Source organism: Phoca vitulina, unplaced genomic scaffold, assembly GCF_004348235.1.
Source record: "Phoca vitulina isolate PV1807 unplaced genomic scaffold, GSC_HSeal_1.0 scaffold24, whole genome shotgun sequence".
NCBI lineage: Eukaryota > Metazoa > Chordata > Mammalia > Carnivora > Phocidae > Phoca > Phoca vitulina.
Genome location: NW_022589727.1, coordinates 26,690,517 through 26,707,321, shown reverse-complemented (window position 1 = coordinate 26,707,321; position 16,805 = coordinate 26,690,517). Strand labels below are relative to the sequence as shown.

At 38.4% G+C, this 16,805-nt stretch overlaps 1 protein-coding gene across 1 annotated transcript in view; it reads left to right on the top strand.

Moving 5' to 3' along the window:
• L3MBTL4 (L3MBTL histone methyl-lysine binding protein 4) overlaps positions 1-16,805 on the top strand; it is a 488,579-nt gene that overhangs the window by 212,097 nt on the left and 259,677 nt on the right. The window contains exons 11-12 of the mRNA XM_032421167.1: positions 4,247-4,332; positions 6,397-6,507. Coding sequence (XP_032277058.1) covers positions 4,247-4,332; positions 6,397-6,507 — 197 coding nt within the window. The remainder of the gene's footprint in view (positions 1-4,246; positions 4,333-6,396; positions 6,508-16,805) is intronic.

Sequence of the window (16,805 nt, the reverse complement as noted above, 5' to 3'; positions counted from 1 at the left end):
CCTAGGACAGTTCTCAGCTCTTCAGAGAAGCCTCTTAAGGGTTTAAGCTCTTCACTCCACCACACCTCCTCCCTCCTCTGGCTGTTATCTGGTTGCCTTCTAGTTATGTGCTAACGTTAATTGAAGACATTTGTCACCTGGGTCTTCCTCTTCTCCAGAGAACTGCCAGTACCATGGGGAAATCCAGGGGCTGCCTGGCAGGTGCCCTGCTTTGTAGTTCCTTGATCCCAATATCTGACACATATCCCTTGTTTAGTTCAGCCACCTGTGCCCACAGCCGCAGCATGCACCTCATCTTGCCTCAGCCTTTGCCCATCTCGGAAGTGCTAATCTCTCAATAGTGTGGAAAGAGGTGGGACGTGAATAAATGCATTTGTATCTACAGCCTGCCTCCAATCGAGCGATGTTCCCACTCTCACCCTTGCCATGCTACACCTTGGCCTCCAGGGGGAGCTCACACTCCCAGTCCTGAGACCTTGGAGGATGGACCTCCTTGGACCATGGAGCTCTGGGTTACAGTACTAGGGAGAAGCAGTGGTTGAGTATGTGGGTAATGGAGTCAGACACAATTGTTCAAATACCATTTCTTCCGCTTCCTAACTGTATAACACTGAGCAAGCTGCTCATGTTCTCTGAGCCTCACTTATCAAATGAGGATGAACAGGCACACCTCACAGCCTACGTGAGGAATAAATGACTTAGTGTAAATGGAATAATCAGTAGAGAGGTAACTAATAAAGGGAAACCAGTTAGATGTTTCTTCTTTGAGACAAGTGAAGAGGTTAAAGGCTGTTGTTCCATGGGGTGGTCTCATATATTTCTTGAAACTAGAAGGAATGTAAACTTTTGGGAAAAGCTTCTGTGTCATTGCCACACAGCTGTGTGAAAGTATCTGGCTCTTGCCCCTTCCTCTGTTGCCCCACTTCTGCCTCCCCCCCGCCAGGTGGAGCAGGACTCAGGATGGGGTCCCGGAGGAAGACAGGGGGAGCAGATGGCTTTTGCAGGCCTCCCTAGGAAATGAGACATTCTCCTCTTCTTGGGCTCTTTGAACAGGGAAGATGTATGTAATACATGTTTTCTTTTTTGTGTATATACGTAGCTCATTTCTGGAGAGTGCCGTAGAGGAAGTTATTGCTTCAGAAACATTTAAAACAGTGACTTTTTCTGTTTTCACTTATTGATCACAAAAAGGTGTGAAAAAGATGATTTCTTTCATAGCAGCCTGCCAGATTTCTTTAAGGGGCTGGAGCAGGACTAATTGCTCCCTCTCTTAATCACTGCACGTTCATCCCTCAGCCCGCTACACGCTGCTTTCTTTAGTCACCATTCCATGGAATCTGCTGTCCAGGCCCCTGGTGAGGAACCTGGAGCAGGGAGGAGGGGACCTGGTGCTGAAGGGGTGTGATATGAGCATATCCAGAACCCATGCATAAATGTGGACATCCAAAATACAAGGAGTGAGTTTGGACAGTCATTAATAATATGAGCTACAAAAGGAAATGAGTGCACAAATAATTATTGAAACAGAGGGCATGTAACATAACTCATATAGACAAGGACAAAAAGCAAAGGAAACCCTAAGAGAGCTTTTTAAAAAAACTCCAGCTTAAAACATGTTTACAGAAGTGAGATAAAGTAAACCAGTTATGAAAGTAAATGTAAATGTTTTCCAAAATCCATTTAGAAGATGTTTAGAATAGATACGCCTGAAACAAAAGAATTTAAAAGTAAAAAAGATGGGGAAAATTTTTATCAATAAAACATAAACAGAAAATATCAGGATGGCATACAACTTAATTTTTAGTAAAAAAGAAGAATTTGATGCAAAATGCAATCAAGGTGTCCAAAAGGGACATTTTTTTTCTATGTTAAATAAAAAGCGCAATTACTAGTGAACATTACATATGCTTTTCTGTGCTAAGTAACGTAACATCAAAATATTAAGCAAAGTACCCCATGCAGTTTTACTCCTGGATACATTCCAACAGACGTGTATATTTCTGTACTAGAATGTCTTAGCAGCACTTTCCATAATCCACTTTCCCACATCAAAACTACCCAAATGACTATCACCAATAGAATGGATAAATAAATTGTAAAACCCTCACCCAATGGACTACTATACAGCAGGGAAAGCAAATGTTCTGCATACAGCAATCTACGTGAACCTCACAGAGTGCTGAGCAAAAACTGTCTACCACAAATGAGCACATACCATATGATTCCATTTATACAAAGGAAAAAATGGAACAAGTAGAACTAATCTTAGGGGATAAGAGTTTCTCTTTGCAGAGAGGAGGCAGTGACTGGAAGGGAGCACAATGGGGAGGGGGTGTCCTGGGTTCTGGTTACAGGGCTATGCTAATTTTGTGAATAATTTTCAAGCTGTTTACTTGATTTGTGTATTTTTCTTTAAATATATTTTAGTAAGAAGTTTAAATATGAAGAAAAAATTATCAGAGATACTAGAACACTGTACAGAAAAACTATTTTAGATATTTTAGCATATTGCTTCAGGTTTTTTACTTAAATAAAGAATAAACAGATTTTTGAATAATACAGCTCTTTATATTGAATTAATGCATACTGATATTATACCTTAAAACATATGTATGTATATGTATATACTTAAAAAAAATTTTGACTATTGATCCTATATTAGGCCAAAAAGAAATCCTAAAGTCTCCAAATAGGAATTGTACAGACCATGTGACATTCTGAAACTGCCATGTGCTAAACTAGATACTATTATTAATATTTTAAACAACTACAAAAATTAGCCATTTGAGATATCTCTTAAATAAATATTTGGCCAGTGACTAAATGAAGGTGACAATTATAGATTGTAATAATAATTGTTTTTGAGAAAATAAAGGTGAGAAAAATAAAAATGTCATAAAAGTTTGTCCAGGTGTCTAAAGCTGTATTCAGGGGCAACAATGGTTAAGTTCATAGTCTTTTTTTAAAATTATTTTTATTAACATATAATGTATTATTTGTTTCAGGGTTACAGGTCTGTGATTCATCAGTCTTACACAATTCACAGCGCTCACCATAGTACATACCCTCCCCAGTGTCCATCACCCAGCCACTCCATCCCTCCCCACCCCTCCAGCAACCCTCAGTTTGTTTCCTGAGATTAAGAGTCTCTTAGGGTTTGTCTCCCTCTCTGGTTTCATCTTGTTTCATTTTTCCCTCCCTTCCCCTATGATCCTCTGTCTTGTTTCTCAAATTCCTCATATCAGTGAGATCATATGATAATTGCCTTTCTCTGATTGACTTATTTCGCTTAGCATAATACCCTCTAGTTTCATCCACATCGTTGCAAATGGCAAGATTTCATTTTTTTGATGGCTGCATAATATTCAATTGTATGTATATACCACATCTTCTTTGTCCATTCATCTGTTGATGGACATCTAGGCTCTTTCCATAGTTTGGCTGTAAGTTCATAGTCTTGATTGCTTCTATTATTTAAAAAATGAAAATAAATTAATTTTCTTTATAATTCAATTTGACAAGTAAAAACAAACCTAAGGGAAATATGAGTAAAGTAATAAGAGTAAAAGCAGCAGATGAAATAATTAGAAAAGAGAAACGAATACAGTAGAGCTGATGAATAAATCTAAGTACTTATTCCTTTAAAGGAAAAAGAAAACAGCACAATAATAGGTAATGTAATGTAATTAGGAATAAGATAACATAAATGTAAAGAGAAACAAGAAACCCAATTAGAATTTTTTTTAAACATAGTGTGCTTTATGCCATGTTATACCAATACGTATTTTTAAATTGCAGTTATAAATGGCAAACCTGGGAAATTGCAATTACAGAGTTGTAATTAAGAGAATAAAACCCTAATAGAGGCAACAGTATTGGAGGAATTAGAAAGATTACCAGTTCATTGTCTGAGGTCAGACAGTGATTTTAAGTTTTTTTCAAACTTCTAAGGAGGCCTTCTGGGTGTAACCTGGCTCTGCCAAGTATGCACAGCACCATTTGACCTTGACCTTGTTGAGTGAATGAATATGAGCCAATGAATGAGTGCTCTCTTGCCTTAGTGGGGATGAAGGAGCCCTCTCAGAGGTTAAAATAGACAAGTAAGGTAATGTAGGTGAGGTTCTTAGCATAGGGGCTATTAAATAGTGAGCATTCAGTTAACAGTAGGTCAGATGTCTTAGAGTCCATGGGAATCAAAATGTCAATGAATAATCTTTTGATATGTATATATATATATTTTCATCAGGTTATCCTGATCCAGAAAATTTTTCCTGGACAGAATATCTGGAAGCTACTCAAACTAATGCTGTTCCTGCCAAAGTTTTTAAAATGGTAAGTTTGTATCTGAATACACTCTCACCTTTAAGCAATGTACATGTTGACTTCATTTGACAGGTTTAAATTATTCTAGATTTTTCTTCTTAAAGTCAAATGTTATTTTTATAACCAATCTGCCTTGTTTTCAGTTAAAGCCACAAAGGAGGTGATTCACTTACTATCGTTCCTCTACACAAAAGTAACGATGGTTTCCCTACTTGAAAAGCCCGGTAGCCCTACACCCTCATGCAGTTGAAGGCACCTCATTAACCTCAGATAATGGTGGAGTCCTTCATTTCTACTTGTATTTGTCCATCAAGTGGGAACTCTGTACTTTCACAGTCTTGGGACTGTTTGAATGTCCATGACGCTATAATAAGATAGGCGAATTGTATGTAGCCTGCGTGTGCTCTGCTTTTATCCATTTTGAGGGAAACATTGCTTTTAGCATTTGTTAGAACACCAACTTTTAAGTTCAAATTTGTCCTTATACATTTATTGCAGGGTTGAACCAAGCATGAATTATTTGGTAAAAGACAGTGCATTGATAGTATAGTTAGAGATATTTATGTCTAAAGCGGTTTTCAAATTGTGTGCTCCGGGCTTCCTGACTCATCTTTAATCAGAGTTTTATATAGTGGGCTTCCACATATAATTTCATTTATAAAAAGTTTTCTAGGGATCACAAGGGATTTGAAACAAAATGCTATTTCATTTTTTTAAAAAAATTGATTATAGAATAGGCTGGATTTGGAAAATAAGTGTAATCAAATTAAGAAGGCTAGAAGTCCCAGAGTGCTTGAAAGGACTTGAAGAATTGCAGAAACTCAATAAGCAGAATACCAGCTTCTTGTATTATCTTTTTCTCTTTTGCTTTCTGTCAAAGCTCATTTTACTTTTCCAAGAAGAAAATTACAAGAAAATAAAACTCTGATTTAGTTAAAAATGCAACTTCCAGGCTCTGACATGGGGTTATTATGGATTCACCTCAAGCTATGTATCTTTGGCATCTGCAATCTGAAACTGTTACCTTTGTTATCAAGACACTGACCTTGGGGAGAGCAGAAAGAATTTCAAGCATCAAAGACCTAATTATAGTCTGTGTATTCCATTTAGTAGATGTAATAATGCATTTTGGAGAAAATATGCTTCCACAAAAGCTGGAGAGAAACAAACGAGGTACTGGAGAAAGATTTAACTGTTTATTACTCGCGTATCATGAAGGTTTTATTTTCCTATTGCCATTTCTAGACTTGAGGAATTCAGTACACTTTCATTTTCAATAAGGTCAATTGAATACTTTTATGTGTAATAGCTTTCAAAGTGAAACTTTCTGCCAACCTGTGAACACTGTTGGAGTTATCTTTTAACTTTGATTTTTGGTTTTTATATTTCTTTGGTGCCAGTGATTTGGTAAGTCCCAGTGTATTTTTTCCCATTCAGTTTTTTTTAGTGTTTTCTGAAGGTCCATCATTATAGAGTCCTGGTTCCTAGCATTTTAAGAGTTGGAAGAAAGCTTAATTAATACAGTTTTTAACATGCTTATGTTACAAAAGCACAGGTTATGGCTTTAAATTACATTGTGGTATGATTTTAGAACAGTTACCTGTAATAGTCATGCAGCTTTTATCTATTTTAAAATTTAAATTTATAAAGGATTATGTTTATCCTTTCTTATTATTTACTAAATAATTTTGTCTTCTGGGTCATACATTCCAAAACTGGGCAGTGAGAATAGTTAACAGTTTCTTAATTTATAGAGTTAATTTCAGAAAAAAATCTAAACAAATAAATAAACTGTTAATAAATTAGAACCTTTTCTGAATCTTGTGATCATTAACGAATTTATGATTTAATCTCTTTTTAGCTATCTTGAAAATGACCAGAAAATTCTTTCTCCTCTCACAGGTTTTAATAAAACTGGATAAAATAATATGCATAAGCCTTAGGGCCCTTCAACCTGAATTCCAGTTGTACGAAGGGTCTGAATGCAAAGTCAGAACAATTGCACTTTAGAAAACATGCGTGTCTTGTCTGCGCAGTTGGGTTTTGCTGACTTGTGCTCTCGTGACCTTTCAGCGGACGCCCCATGGTTTTCTGCCAAGCATGAGACTTGAAGCGGTGGACAGACGGAACCCCAGGCTCATTCGCGTGGCTACGGTCATCGATGTGGATAACCAGAGGGTAAAGGTACGCGCTTCCGAGGAGTGCGGTGCTGTCTTGGCGCATCCTCGCCCCTCCCACGAAGCTCTGATTTCTTGGCACAGCAGGAAGGAGCAAACTTCCACAGACACCATTCCTAGTCCCAGGTCCTGGGTACAGAGATGGCCAGCTGACGCGCACCTGACATGGGGAATCTGTAGATTAGACACAACTGATTTTAAGAGGGATTCTAACATGTTCCCGTTTGGGTTTGCTGTTTAGAGTTTATACGTTTTTTTCTTTTTCTTTTTTTTTAAGCTTCCTTTTATTGCTATTATCAGCTTTTTTTTTGAAATAGTCATTAAACATCTTAACAAGAACAAGTAAGTCTTTGTTTTCTACCATTCTTTGTTAGATCAAAGAAAAATGAACAAAAGGTTGTTAGTCACTGTATCTAGAACAAAAATTTAGATTTTGAAGTAAATAATTGGTGAACAGATTTCTATACTGTCCTTATTGTGAAATCTATTTTTTTTAATGCACCCATCTTCAAAATGAAATTTTCTTAAAATGGAAGCTTTTAATTTTTTTAATAGAGAGCTAAACATTGTGGTATTCAGTCTACAGCATATGACAGTTCAAAATTATTTTCCACCCAAACACAGTTTATTTCATACTGATAAAGATTCAAGTCAAGTACTTTTAATAGGCACTATCAAGAAAGAGGCATTTAAGTTTGATATACAGTTTGTATGATTTAAAATAAATCTTATTTGCTATATGTCGAATTTGAAAACAATTTCTATTTCACCTAATAAAGAATAATTAGTACAGATATTTTAGTAAAATTTAGAGATGAGCATTTTACCATAGATTATCAAGAATTAGCAATATCATTCTTCTGACAAATGAAAACAATTATGCTGAGCACTATTCAGGACTAATACAACATGGGTATTTTCTCTCACATATCTTGTTTTTAATGTTTTATTTTATATTGAATTTTAAGCATATTGCTTAAATTCTTACTTATTTGTAACTATTGCTTACTTTTTTTTTGTTTTCAAACACTTTTATTTTTCTTACTTCCTATGACTATCTAGAAAAGAAAGCCCATTGTCCCACAAAATAATCCTGCAACATTTCAAAATAATTTTTTCATAGCACATAATTTTATAATACAGTCGTGTCCCTTCCTCTATGTTGCAAATACATATAAAGTATATGGTTGCTTTTCCTCAAGTTTAACTAGAACCTATCTAGAGCTTATTCTATATAAACAAGCATCGTGAATCTAGATCAGGAGCCAGCAAACTTTTTCTGTAAAGAACCAGAGAGTAGATAGAGTAGATAGCTTTAACCGTGCAGGCCATAATGTCTCTGTCCAACTACTCAGCTCCGCTCTTGGAGCATGAAAGCAGCCATACCCATTATATAAACAAATAGGCTTGGCTTTCTTCTAATAAAAATTTATTTATGGACACTAAAACTTGATTTTCTATGATACTCATGTGTCATGTAATATTCTTTTGTTTTTAATATTTTGATATTATGAAAACCACTCTTAACTCTGTACAAAAACAGGGGGTTGGCCAGATTTGGTCCAAGGGTATAGCCCAGATACCAAGTTTTAAAAAGATATTCTGAACCCCACTATTGCTTACTCTTATAGCACTTACTCTGGAAATGACTTCTGAATATCATAATTACTTTATAAATTCAGGGATATTTTCTTAAAGATTTTACTTATTTATTTGAGAGAGAGAGAGAAAGAGAGAGAGAGTGCGAGACAGGAAGGGAGAGGAAGAGGAAAGAATCCCAAGCAGACTCCATGCTGAGCAGTGAAGCTCCACAAGGGGCTCGATCCCACAACCCCAAGATCATGACCTGAGCTGAGACTAAGAGTTGGAAGCCGAACCACCCAGGCACCCCAAAATTCAGGAATATTTTGTCACTGAAAATGAGCCTCAGGTTTTTTTTTTCTGAATTTTCGTTTAACTTTCATTATAAAATTACTGCATTTATAGGAAAAATTCAATCTGAATAGTCCATCAAATCTTACTTAGAATTTTAATTGACAGTTTATTTTCTTGTGATTCATAAGATACATACTGTGTTGGGTGCCTGGGTGGCTCAGTCGTTAAGTGTCTGCCTTCAGCTCAGGTCATGATCCCAGGGTCCTGGGATCGAGCCCCACATCGGGCTCCCTGCTCAGCGGGAAGCCTGCTTCTCCTTCTCCCACTCCCCCTGCTTGTGTTCCCTCTCTCGCTGTGTCTCTCTCTGTCAAATAAATAAACAAAATCTTAAAAAAAAAAAAGATACATACTGTGTTATCTGTTGAATGTATTTGCCACCTTATTTATATGATCATATTGTGTTAACACATTACCTTAAAATATTTGAAAAACTTTAGTTCCTAAAGTGAATTTAGTGTATTTTTTATTTACCATCTCAACATTGATCCTTTTAAATCTCTGAGAATTTAGCTTATCCTTCCAAAGAAATATTTCATGTATCTTCTCCTTATTCTTTCTCTTTCATGGTAATTGCCTTGTCCTTTACTACAGGGAAAGCATTGAAAAGTGCTTGGTCCCTTTGACAGGATTAGAACCTTAAGTGTTACCTCTGTGGTTGTAAGCACAATGGAAATCCTGTTAGGATTTTAGGACTAAATTAAGATGTGTTTATGCAGCTGATGCTCTCTACCCTGCGAAATGTGCTTTATAAAATGTGAAATGAATTGCTTCCCCGTACCATTCAGTCTGTCAGAATGTATCAATCCTGGAATGGATATAAATGTCTTAGGGCTTGTGGTGCACTTTGCAACAAACAGCCTCTTCCCTCTTGCAACCCATTCTTGGGATGGACCCTTCTGCCATGGACCCTCCATTCTGCACCCTCCCCTAGTCAGTCCTGCAGTTGGGTACATGCTTGTCCCATGAGGTACAGGGGGAAAGATTGTGGGCTCACAGTTTTACAAATAGAAACAAATCATAGAGAAGACTCAGAAGCATAGCTTCAAATTCCATTCATCAGGGTTCCAGAGGAGAAAAAGGCATTGAAAATGAGCGTCAGGTATTTTCCTCTGAATTCTTGTTTAAGGAAGTTGAAGGCAGTGGGTGGGACTGTCTCTGCAATTGAGAATGCAGTTGACAGTTCCCTGATCTCCTCATTGTCCAGCACATTCCTCTGTTTGTTTACTAATGTGCTGACCATATTCTTCTATAGTTTTCTCTTATTATTATTTTTATTTTTTGTAATTTTCTCTTTTAAAGTCCATATCCTTCCAAGATTGTTTTTATCATTGACACTGGCACATAATAGGTGCTTAATGTACGTGTGAATGAATGAGTGAGTGAAGGAGCGAATGGCATTGCATATCGTCTGGCATCCTGTTACTTGAGTGTGTGAAATAATTGTGTTAGTCCAAAAGTACTCTTCCCTCATTCTTCATTCCGCTCCTAATTACTCCTCCATTGGAAATCCAGTTCAGCCTAAGGTACTGGAAAGTGACATAGGCTGCACTGATGCCGGTTGGACTTTCAGCTCTGACTTGTTTAACTGTGTTACTAACTTGGTGGTTACTCAGTGTATTTGCACTTTCCTTTATCTGTAAAGTGACGTGGTTGGTTGTGAACTTTCAGTGAAGTAACGTATGTAGCACACCCGAAAATGTGCCTGACTCTAGTCCTTCAGTGGTTGTCGCTGTTATCAGCCAGTGCTGCCTTCCTTGGTCGCCTTTATGAGAGTAATTGTCATCGGTAGGTGGAGGGAGGGGCAAGCCCATGCTCCCTGGTGAGTTTGATTGGAATTTCCCTGGGAGGGCTCGTGTGCGCATGTGTGATTGTGCTGCATCCCGTTGTCTGACTGTGGAGAGTAGAGTCGGCCTGTTGAACCAAAAGAACAATACCAGTGATGGTGGTAATGACGACAATAGCAGTTTGTATCAGACGACACTCTTGTAAGGGCTTCGCGTGCATTAGGATATCCTTAACAGCAACCATGGGACAGGAGGTGCGATTGTTAAACTCATTTTATAGTTGAGGAAGCTGAGGGACGTTAAGTAATTGGTCCAAGGTCACAAGCTGGAATGTGGGGAACCGGGTTTACACCCCGGCTTTTCAACAGAGGTTTTCAACTCTAGAGCTTATAGTCTTCCTACTCTGCCTCTTACGTTCTACTTGTTATCATAAATATCCTACTTCATAAGGGGAGAGCGGAGGTGGGGGGTGGGGACGGAGTTCACTCCTCACCCACCCTACTTTGTCCTTTGTGCTGGGCCCACATCACCTGTCCTCCCAGGAGGTTCGTGTGGTGGTGCTGGCACTCCCTGGCAGAGCGCGGTAGATCCGGAAGACTAATGTTTTTCCTTTCTGCCACTCCCCAGATATGTAGTTGCCTTTATGTGCTTGATTAATTCTGTTTTTAAAGCAGCTTTTTTGAGATATAATTCACACACCATAAAATTCACTGGTTTCAAGTATACTCCCAGAGCTGTGCAACCATTACCACTATTTAAATTTAGAACGTTGTCATCCCCCCAAAAAGAAAGTTCACACCCCCTAGCAATGACTCCTCAGTCTATACTTCCTCCCAGCCCCTGGAAATCACTAATCAACTTTCTGTCTCTATGGATTTGCCTATTCTGAACATTTCATATAAATGGAATCATGTAATATGTGATCTTTTGTACCTGGCTTCTTTCACTTAGCATAACGTTTTGAAGGTTCATCCATCTTGTAGCATGTATCAATACTTCATTATTTTTTTATTTCTGAATAGTATTCCATTATGTGGGTCTACCACATCTTGTTAATTCATTCATCATTGATAGACATTTGAGTTGTTTCCAGTTTTTGGTTATATTGAATAATGCTGCTGTGAACATTTGTGTATGTTTTTGTTGGACATATGTTTTCATTTCTCTTGGCTATGTCTCTAGGAGTAGAATTGCTGGGTCATATGGTAACTCTTTGACAAAAAATGTTTTCCATAGTGACTGCCCCATTTTACATTCTCACCAGCAGTATATGAAGGTTTTAGTCTCTCTACATCCTTACCAACATCTGTTATCATCTGTTTTTATTTATTTTTTTAATTTTAGCTAGCCTAGTGGGCCTATGTGTGTAGATACGAAGAATCTGAATTATTGCAGTTGACATGTGACCGCTAATAATACGTTGGCCAAAAGGAGTGGGATCCATTGACTTCCTAGTGGTTGTAAAAGTGGAAGTAATAGCAGTAGGTGTGATGTCAGGCTAAGAAGTCACAGAAGTATTCTCAGTAGAGTAAGAAGACCCAGTTACTGAATATGGACTTTGTTCCAGATGTTCAGCTAAGTATGTGACATATTGTACCTTTATCTCCACAACAGCTCTTTTTTAAACTTCTGTTTTTATCGAGGTCTAACTGACATGAGACACTGTATTAGTTTCAGGTGTACAACATAGGGACTTGCTGTTTGTTCACACTGCAAAAGGATCGCTGCGGTGAGTCTAGTTACACAAAACTCTTACATGTACATGTTACTCCTTCTTTACAGTTGGCATGGAGACTCTAAGTAATTGGAGCCAGGTTTCCCAGTTAGAGGTGGAAGAACTGCGTGCAAACGTAGATGTTTCTAACTCTGAAGCCAATGCTCTCATTTCAGGTAGAGCCCTGTAGCTGAGCTAAGCCATGGGAACTAGAGACCATCAGTTGTCGGTGTCGGTGGGACGGGGCAGTGGCAGCCTGATTCAAGATATTCTCCACCCTTGCTCTCTCAAGTCCACTGGTACTAGTCAAGCCAGATATTCTTATCTTCATACTGAAAGTATTAAGTTGGTCGTGTATGGTTCACTGGTAGCTGAGTTACGAAGCTTTTCTTGCCTTAGCAGGGTTTTCAGATGCTGTTTCCCCTTGTGTTGATTACTGTGTTTATTAATTACCATGGTTACTCTAATAAATATTTATGATGTACTCAGTGTGTAACGTGTTCAATTTATGGCCAGCTATTATGTTTAATAATTATTCTTTTGTTTGGTTGCACAGTGTACTCTGTTATATCTGAAAGCCCATTACTGTCACCTTATCAGAAAACGCACATTAAATTACAATAGACGGATGGATGCTTTTAGGAAGTTTAGCCTTTATTTGGGAAAAAAAATGTATTCTTCTACAAATAAATGTAAAGGGAGGACTTAAAACAGAAATATTTGATAAATATTTGCCCTGTGGGAACCACAGCTAAGCTGTGAAATGAATTATAAATGAATTCCAAATAGATGCTTTAGGAAGTTCTTCTGAATCATTAATAAATTGAGTGTCTTCAGCAAGTCTTTTCATATTTAATGCATTAACTGGATGTATTTGTGGCATTTCTAAATGAAATAAGAGCATCATGACCAAGAGAAATTGTCATGGTAAGTTGTCTACTTGTGTGACTAGAAACTATTTTGAATTTTCGGTCAGGCCAATAAGTTCAAAGCTTTTGTTTGAAAAAAACCTGCAGGTGGATTAGTGCAAAGCAAAAGTCCAAATACAAGTCAGTGAATGTTCATTTTAATTAAGGGTTTCCTGTGCTTCAATAAAGTTGCTTGACCCCTATGAGTCCTAGTTTAATTATCTGTCAAAAAGGGAGCAGAATTGGAATATATCATCTCTCTTGCCACTGTCTCTAGCTGGGATGCATTTTTGAAAATGGTTTTGAAATATGAGGACAGAACAAGATACTAACATTAAAAATGACTGTCCTTTGAGCTAAACTTCTAATTAATGCCCATTACAGTGCCACAGTTATTGATGACTGTCTTCATTTGGGAAGGAGATGGGGACAAATTTCAAAAATATTATGACCAATTAGTGAAAAGATATTTTTTAAGAGTAGGTGAGACTATAAATTAGTGTCAACCCTGATTTCCAGAAAGGTTTAGGCAGAATGCCCTCCCCAGTAAAGGTGCTTTAGTGTAATTATGGTAACAACAAAGAGCAGCAATAATAATATGAGTGCTGGCTAACTCAGCTGTGGGGCCCACAGGCTGCTGTTTATGTGCTTCACATTTTCTTACTTTCTGAATCCACACGGCAGCCCTGTAAGGGAGAGACAGGCGGAGAGACAAGCACACACAGCTTAAGCCACTTTATGCCAGGCCATCCAACTACAGCCGGAGCTCCGAACCTGCAGGGCAGCATCTTTTCCTGTAAAGGAACAGCAAGTAACTATTTCAACCTTTATGGGCCTTGTGATCCCTGCCGCAGCTGCTTGGTTCTGTGGTTTAGCACAAAAGCAGTCATAAACAATAGGTAAGCAGATGAGTGCGGCTGTGTTCCTGTAAACCTCTGTGGACACTGAAATAGGAATTCTATATAATTTTCACATGTCATGAAATATTCTTTTGATTTTTTTCAGTCATTAAAAAATGTAAAAACTGGGGTGCTTTGGTGGCTCAGTCAGTTAAGTGTCTGCCTTTCAGCTCAGTTCATGATCTCAGGGTCCTGGGATTGATCCCTGCTTAGCAGGGAGTCTGCTTCTCCCTCTTTCTGCTCATGCCTTCTCTCTCTGTCTCTCTCTCTCTGTCTCTCTCAAATAAATAAATAAAGTTTTTTAAAAATGTAAAAACCATTTTTTAGCTCATGGGATGCACAAAATCAGGTGATGGGCCCTGTTTCTCCTGTGGGCTATAATTTGCTGACTCCTGTCTTAATAGATAAACCAGACTTATTCAGCTATGAGATGAACTTACTAAGTTGGTGCTTTTAGTGCAAGCAGTTTTGTATTCTTACCTTATTTTCTTAAAAATATTTTTGAGCAATCCACATCTATGTTTGTTTTCCAATCTAGTTTTAGATATTCAGTAGAAAGAGGTAGAAGAGATGAGGCCTACCTTATAATCAACAGCTTCTAGACTTAAACATATTTCTCCTAGTATCAATTGGTTACCATCCATTCATTTGATGATTTTCAGTGTGAATGTAGTCAGACTACCAAAATGATGTATAATATTTCACAGAGCATGCTTCCCTGTCCCTAGAATTGTATTCTCCAAGAACCGTAAGTAGAGACTTACCTTCAATGTTTTTATTAAAGTCAGCATATGCAGAACCGACCCGTATACCCAACAGCACAGCAGGGAAGAACCGCTTTGGCGGTGAATCGGACGTCCCACTCAGGAGTCATTGCTGGAGCTCCTTAGGGAATCCCTCACCCAGCCCCCTTCTTACCAGCCTGACCTGCGAGATCTAATGAGATCCTGACATGTGATTATTTGGCTGGAGGCATCAGCTTAGTCATGAGCTGGATAGAATAGAAATAGAACATTTCACAGTTTTCTGTGCAGAACACTGTCCGTGTAGGAACTTCTTAAATAAAAGATGATGATGTTGTAGCACTAGTTGTTCTTAACCCTTATTTTAGGATCATGCATTTCTTTGAGTGTCTGAAGGACGCCACAGATTGCCCCGCTGCAAAACGCATTTACTTGTGGATACAAATGCTGGATTAGATTTGTGTTTCAAGGGTTACTGGACTTTTTAGTAAGGATCTTATTTAAGACTAACAATTCTTAAGAAAGGTCCCCCATTCTCTGTACTGTGTCACTTTATTCAACGCTTTATATTTACTCACAAAGTCTGCGCCTCCTTCCCTGCTGTGATAACGAAGCCTCTTGTTTCCCAGACGTTCAGTGAGAACGTGCAGTGTGGACTCACAGTCTTCCTTCAGAGCAAACAAAAGAGTCTGTTGGATTCATCTTGGCTTTGGAGGAGACATGCACACTTTCTGTTGTTTTCCTGAACAGAAGTGTACTATTTCTGACCAGTGGCAGCTTTAACATTCCACGTGCCCTTACTAATACTGATACTTAGCTAATTATGCTGAATATCATCTCTTTTTCTCACATCTTCCTTTATAAGCACTCTATTTTTACCACTGGAAGAATATCTATCAAAAATAAGTGAGCAAAAACACCCCAGAATAAAGTGACTAGGCAAGATGGTGCATGCATCTTCCCTCCTTGTTCTTAAATCCTGTCATTTCTTGTGATATGAGAAAAGACGGCAGACTCAGGAGACTGAGCTGCTTCTCTGAGAAGAGAACAAGTAGATTCTTACATTAATTTAGTTCCAAAATGGAGCTGTACTGTTTTCCCACTGCCACTGTAACAAATTACCACTAACTTAGTGGCCTAAAGTGACAAAAATGCATTATATTTCTCTAGGTCAGAGGTGCCCCCTAGGCTCAAACCAAGATTTCAGCAGGGATTCCTCTTGGAAACTCGGGGGGGAGAATCCTTTTCCTTGCCTTTTCCAGTTTCTAGGCGCCACCTCTACTCCTTGATTCACGTTCTCTTTCTCCATACTCGAAGCCAGCAGCATAGCATCTTCAAACCTCTCTCTGATATTCCTGCCTCCCACTAATCAGTACAGTTGTGTTTGCCTTGGGCCCACCGGACAACCCAGGATAATCTCCCCTATCTCAAGATTACACCTGCCGATTTCCTCTTGCCATGTAAGGTAACGCCTTCACGTGTTTCCGGGCTTAGGACGTAGACATCTTGAGGAACCATTATTCTGCCTACTGTAGTAGTATTGGACAAAATTAAGTTGCTCTTTAAAAAGAGGGAGAAGGGATGAGGCCTACTATAAAATCAAGAGCTTTTACTTAACTGAAGAGACCATTCCAGGAGCTATAGGCCCTGGGATGGTGTTGAGACTTGGAACTTGCCCTCACCAGCTGGTTGGGAAGGTCGGTTCAATCACAGTTCAGTGTGGGGGGTGTGGCACAAGCCATCAAGTGCTGCAAAAGCCCATTGTAAGTGCAGCAAGCCTTCTGAGCAAAGATGCTATGGGGCAGATGGCTTCTCCAGGAGAACAGTTTTTCTTCTCTTAGAAAAAGTATATAACATGCCTTGTTTTATTTGCATTTTCAAACACCAAATGCCTTTATTTACTATCATGTAGCGACAAAGGAGATTTCAAATTTAATCTGTCTTAATGTGTATGTGTATGTATGCATGCATGTATGTATATACACATTTCTTCCTTTCTTAAATTGGAAGCCACTTGGGCAGGTGGTCTATACGTGATCTGTGTTTGGGCCTATGAGGAATCACAGGAAGTTGCATAGTTGTAGGAGCCCTCAGAGCTCAGCTGTGGGAAACAGGCGACAGGGGTCTGCAGCTCAAGCAGTTGCTATGGATCTTCTTTTTCTTTTTTTTTTTTAATTTTTTTATTGTTATGTTAATCCCCATACATTACATCATTAGTTTTAGATATAGTGTTCCATGATTCATTGTTTGTGCATAACACCCAGTGCTCCATGCAGAACGTGCCCTCCTCAATACCCATCACCAGGCTAACCCATCCTCCCA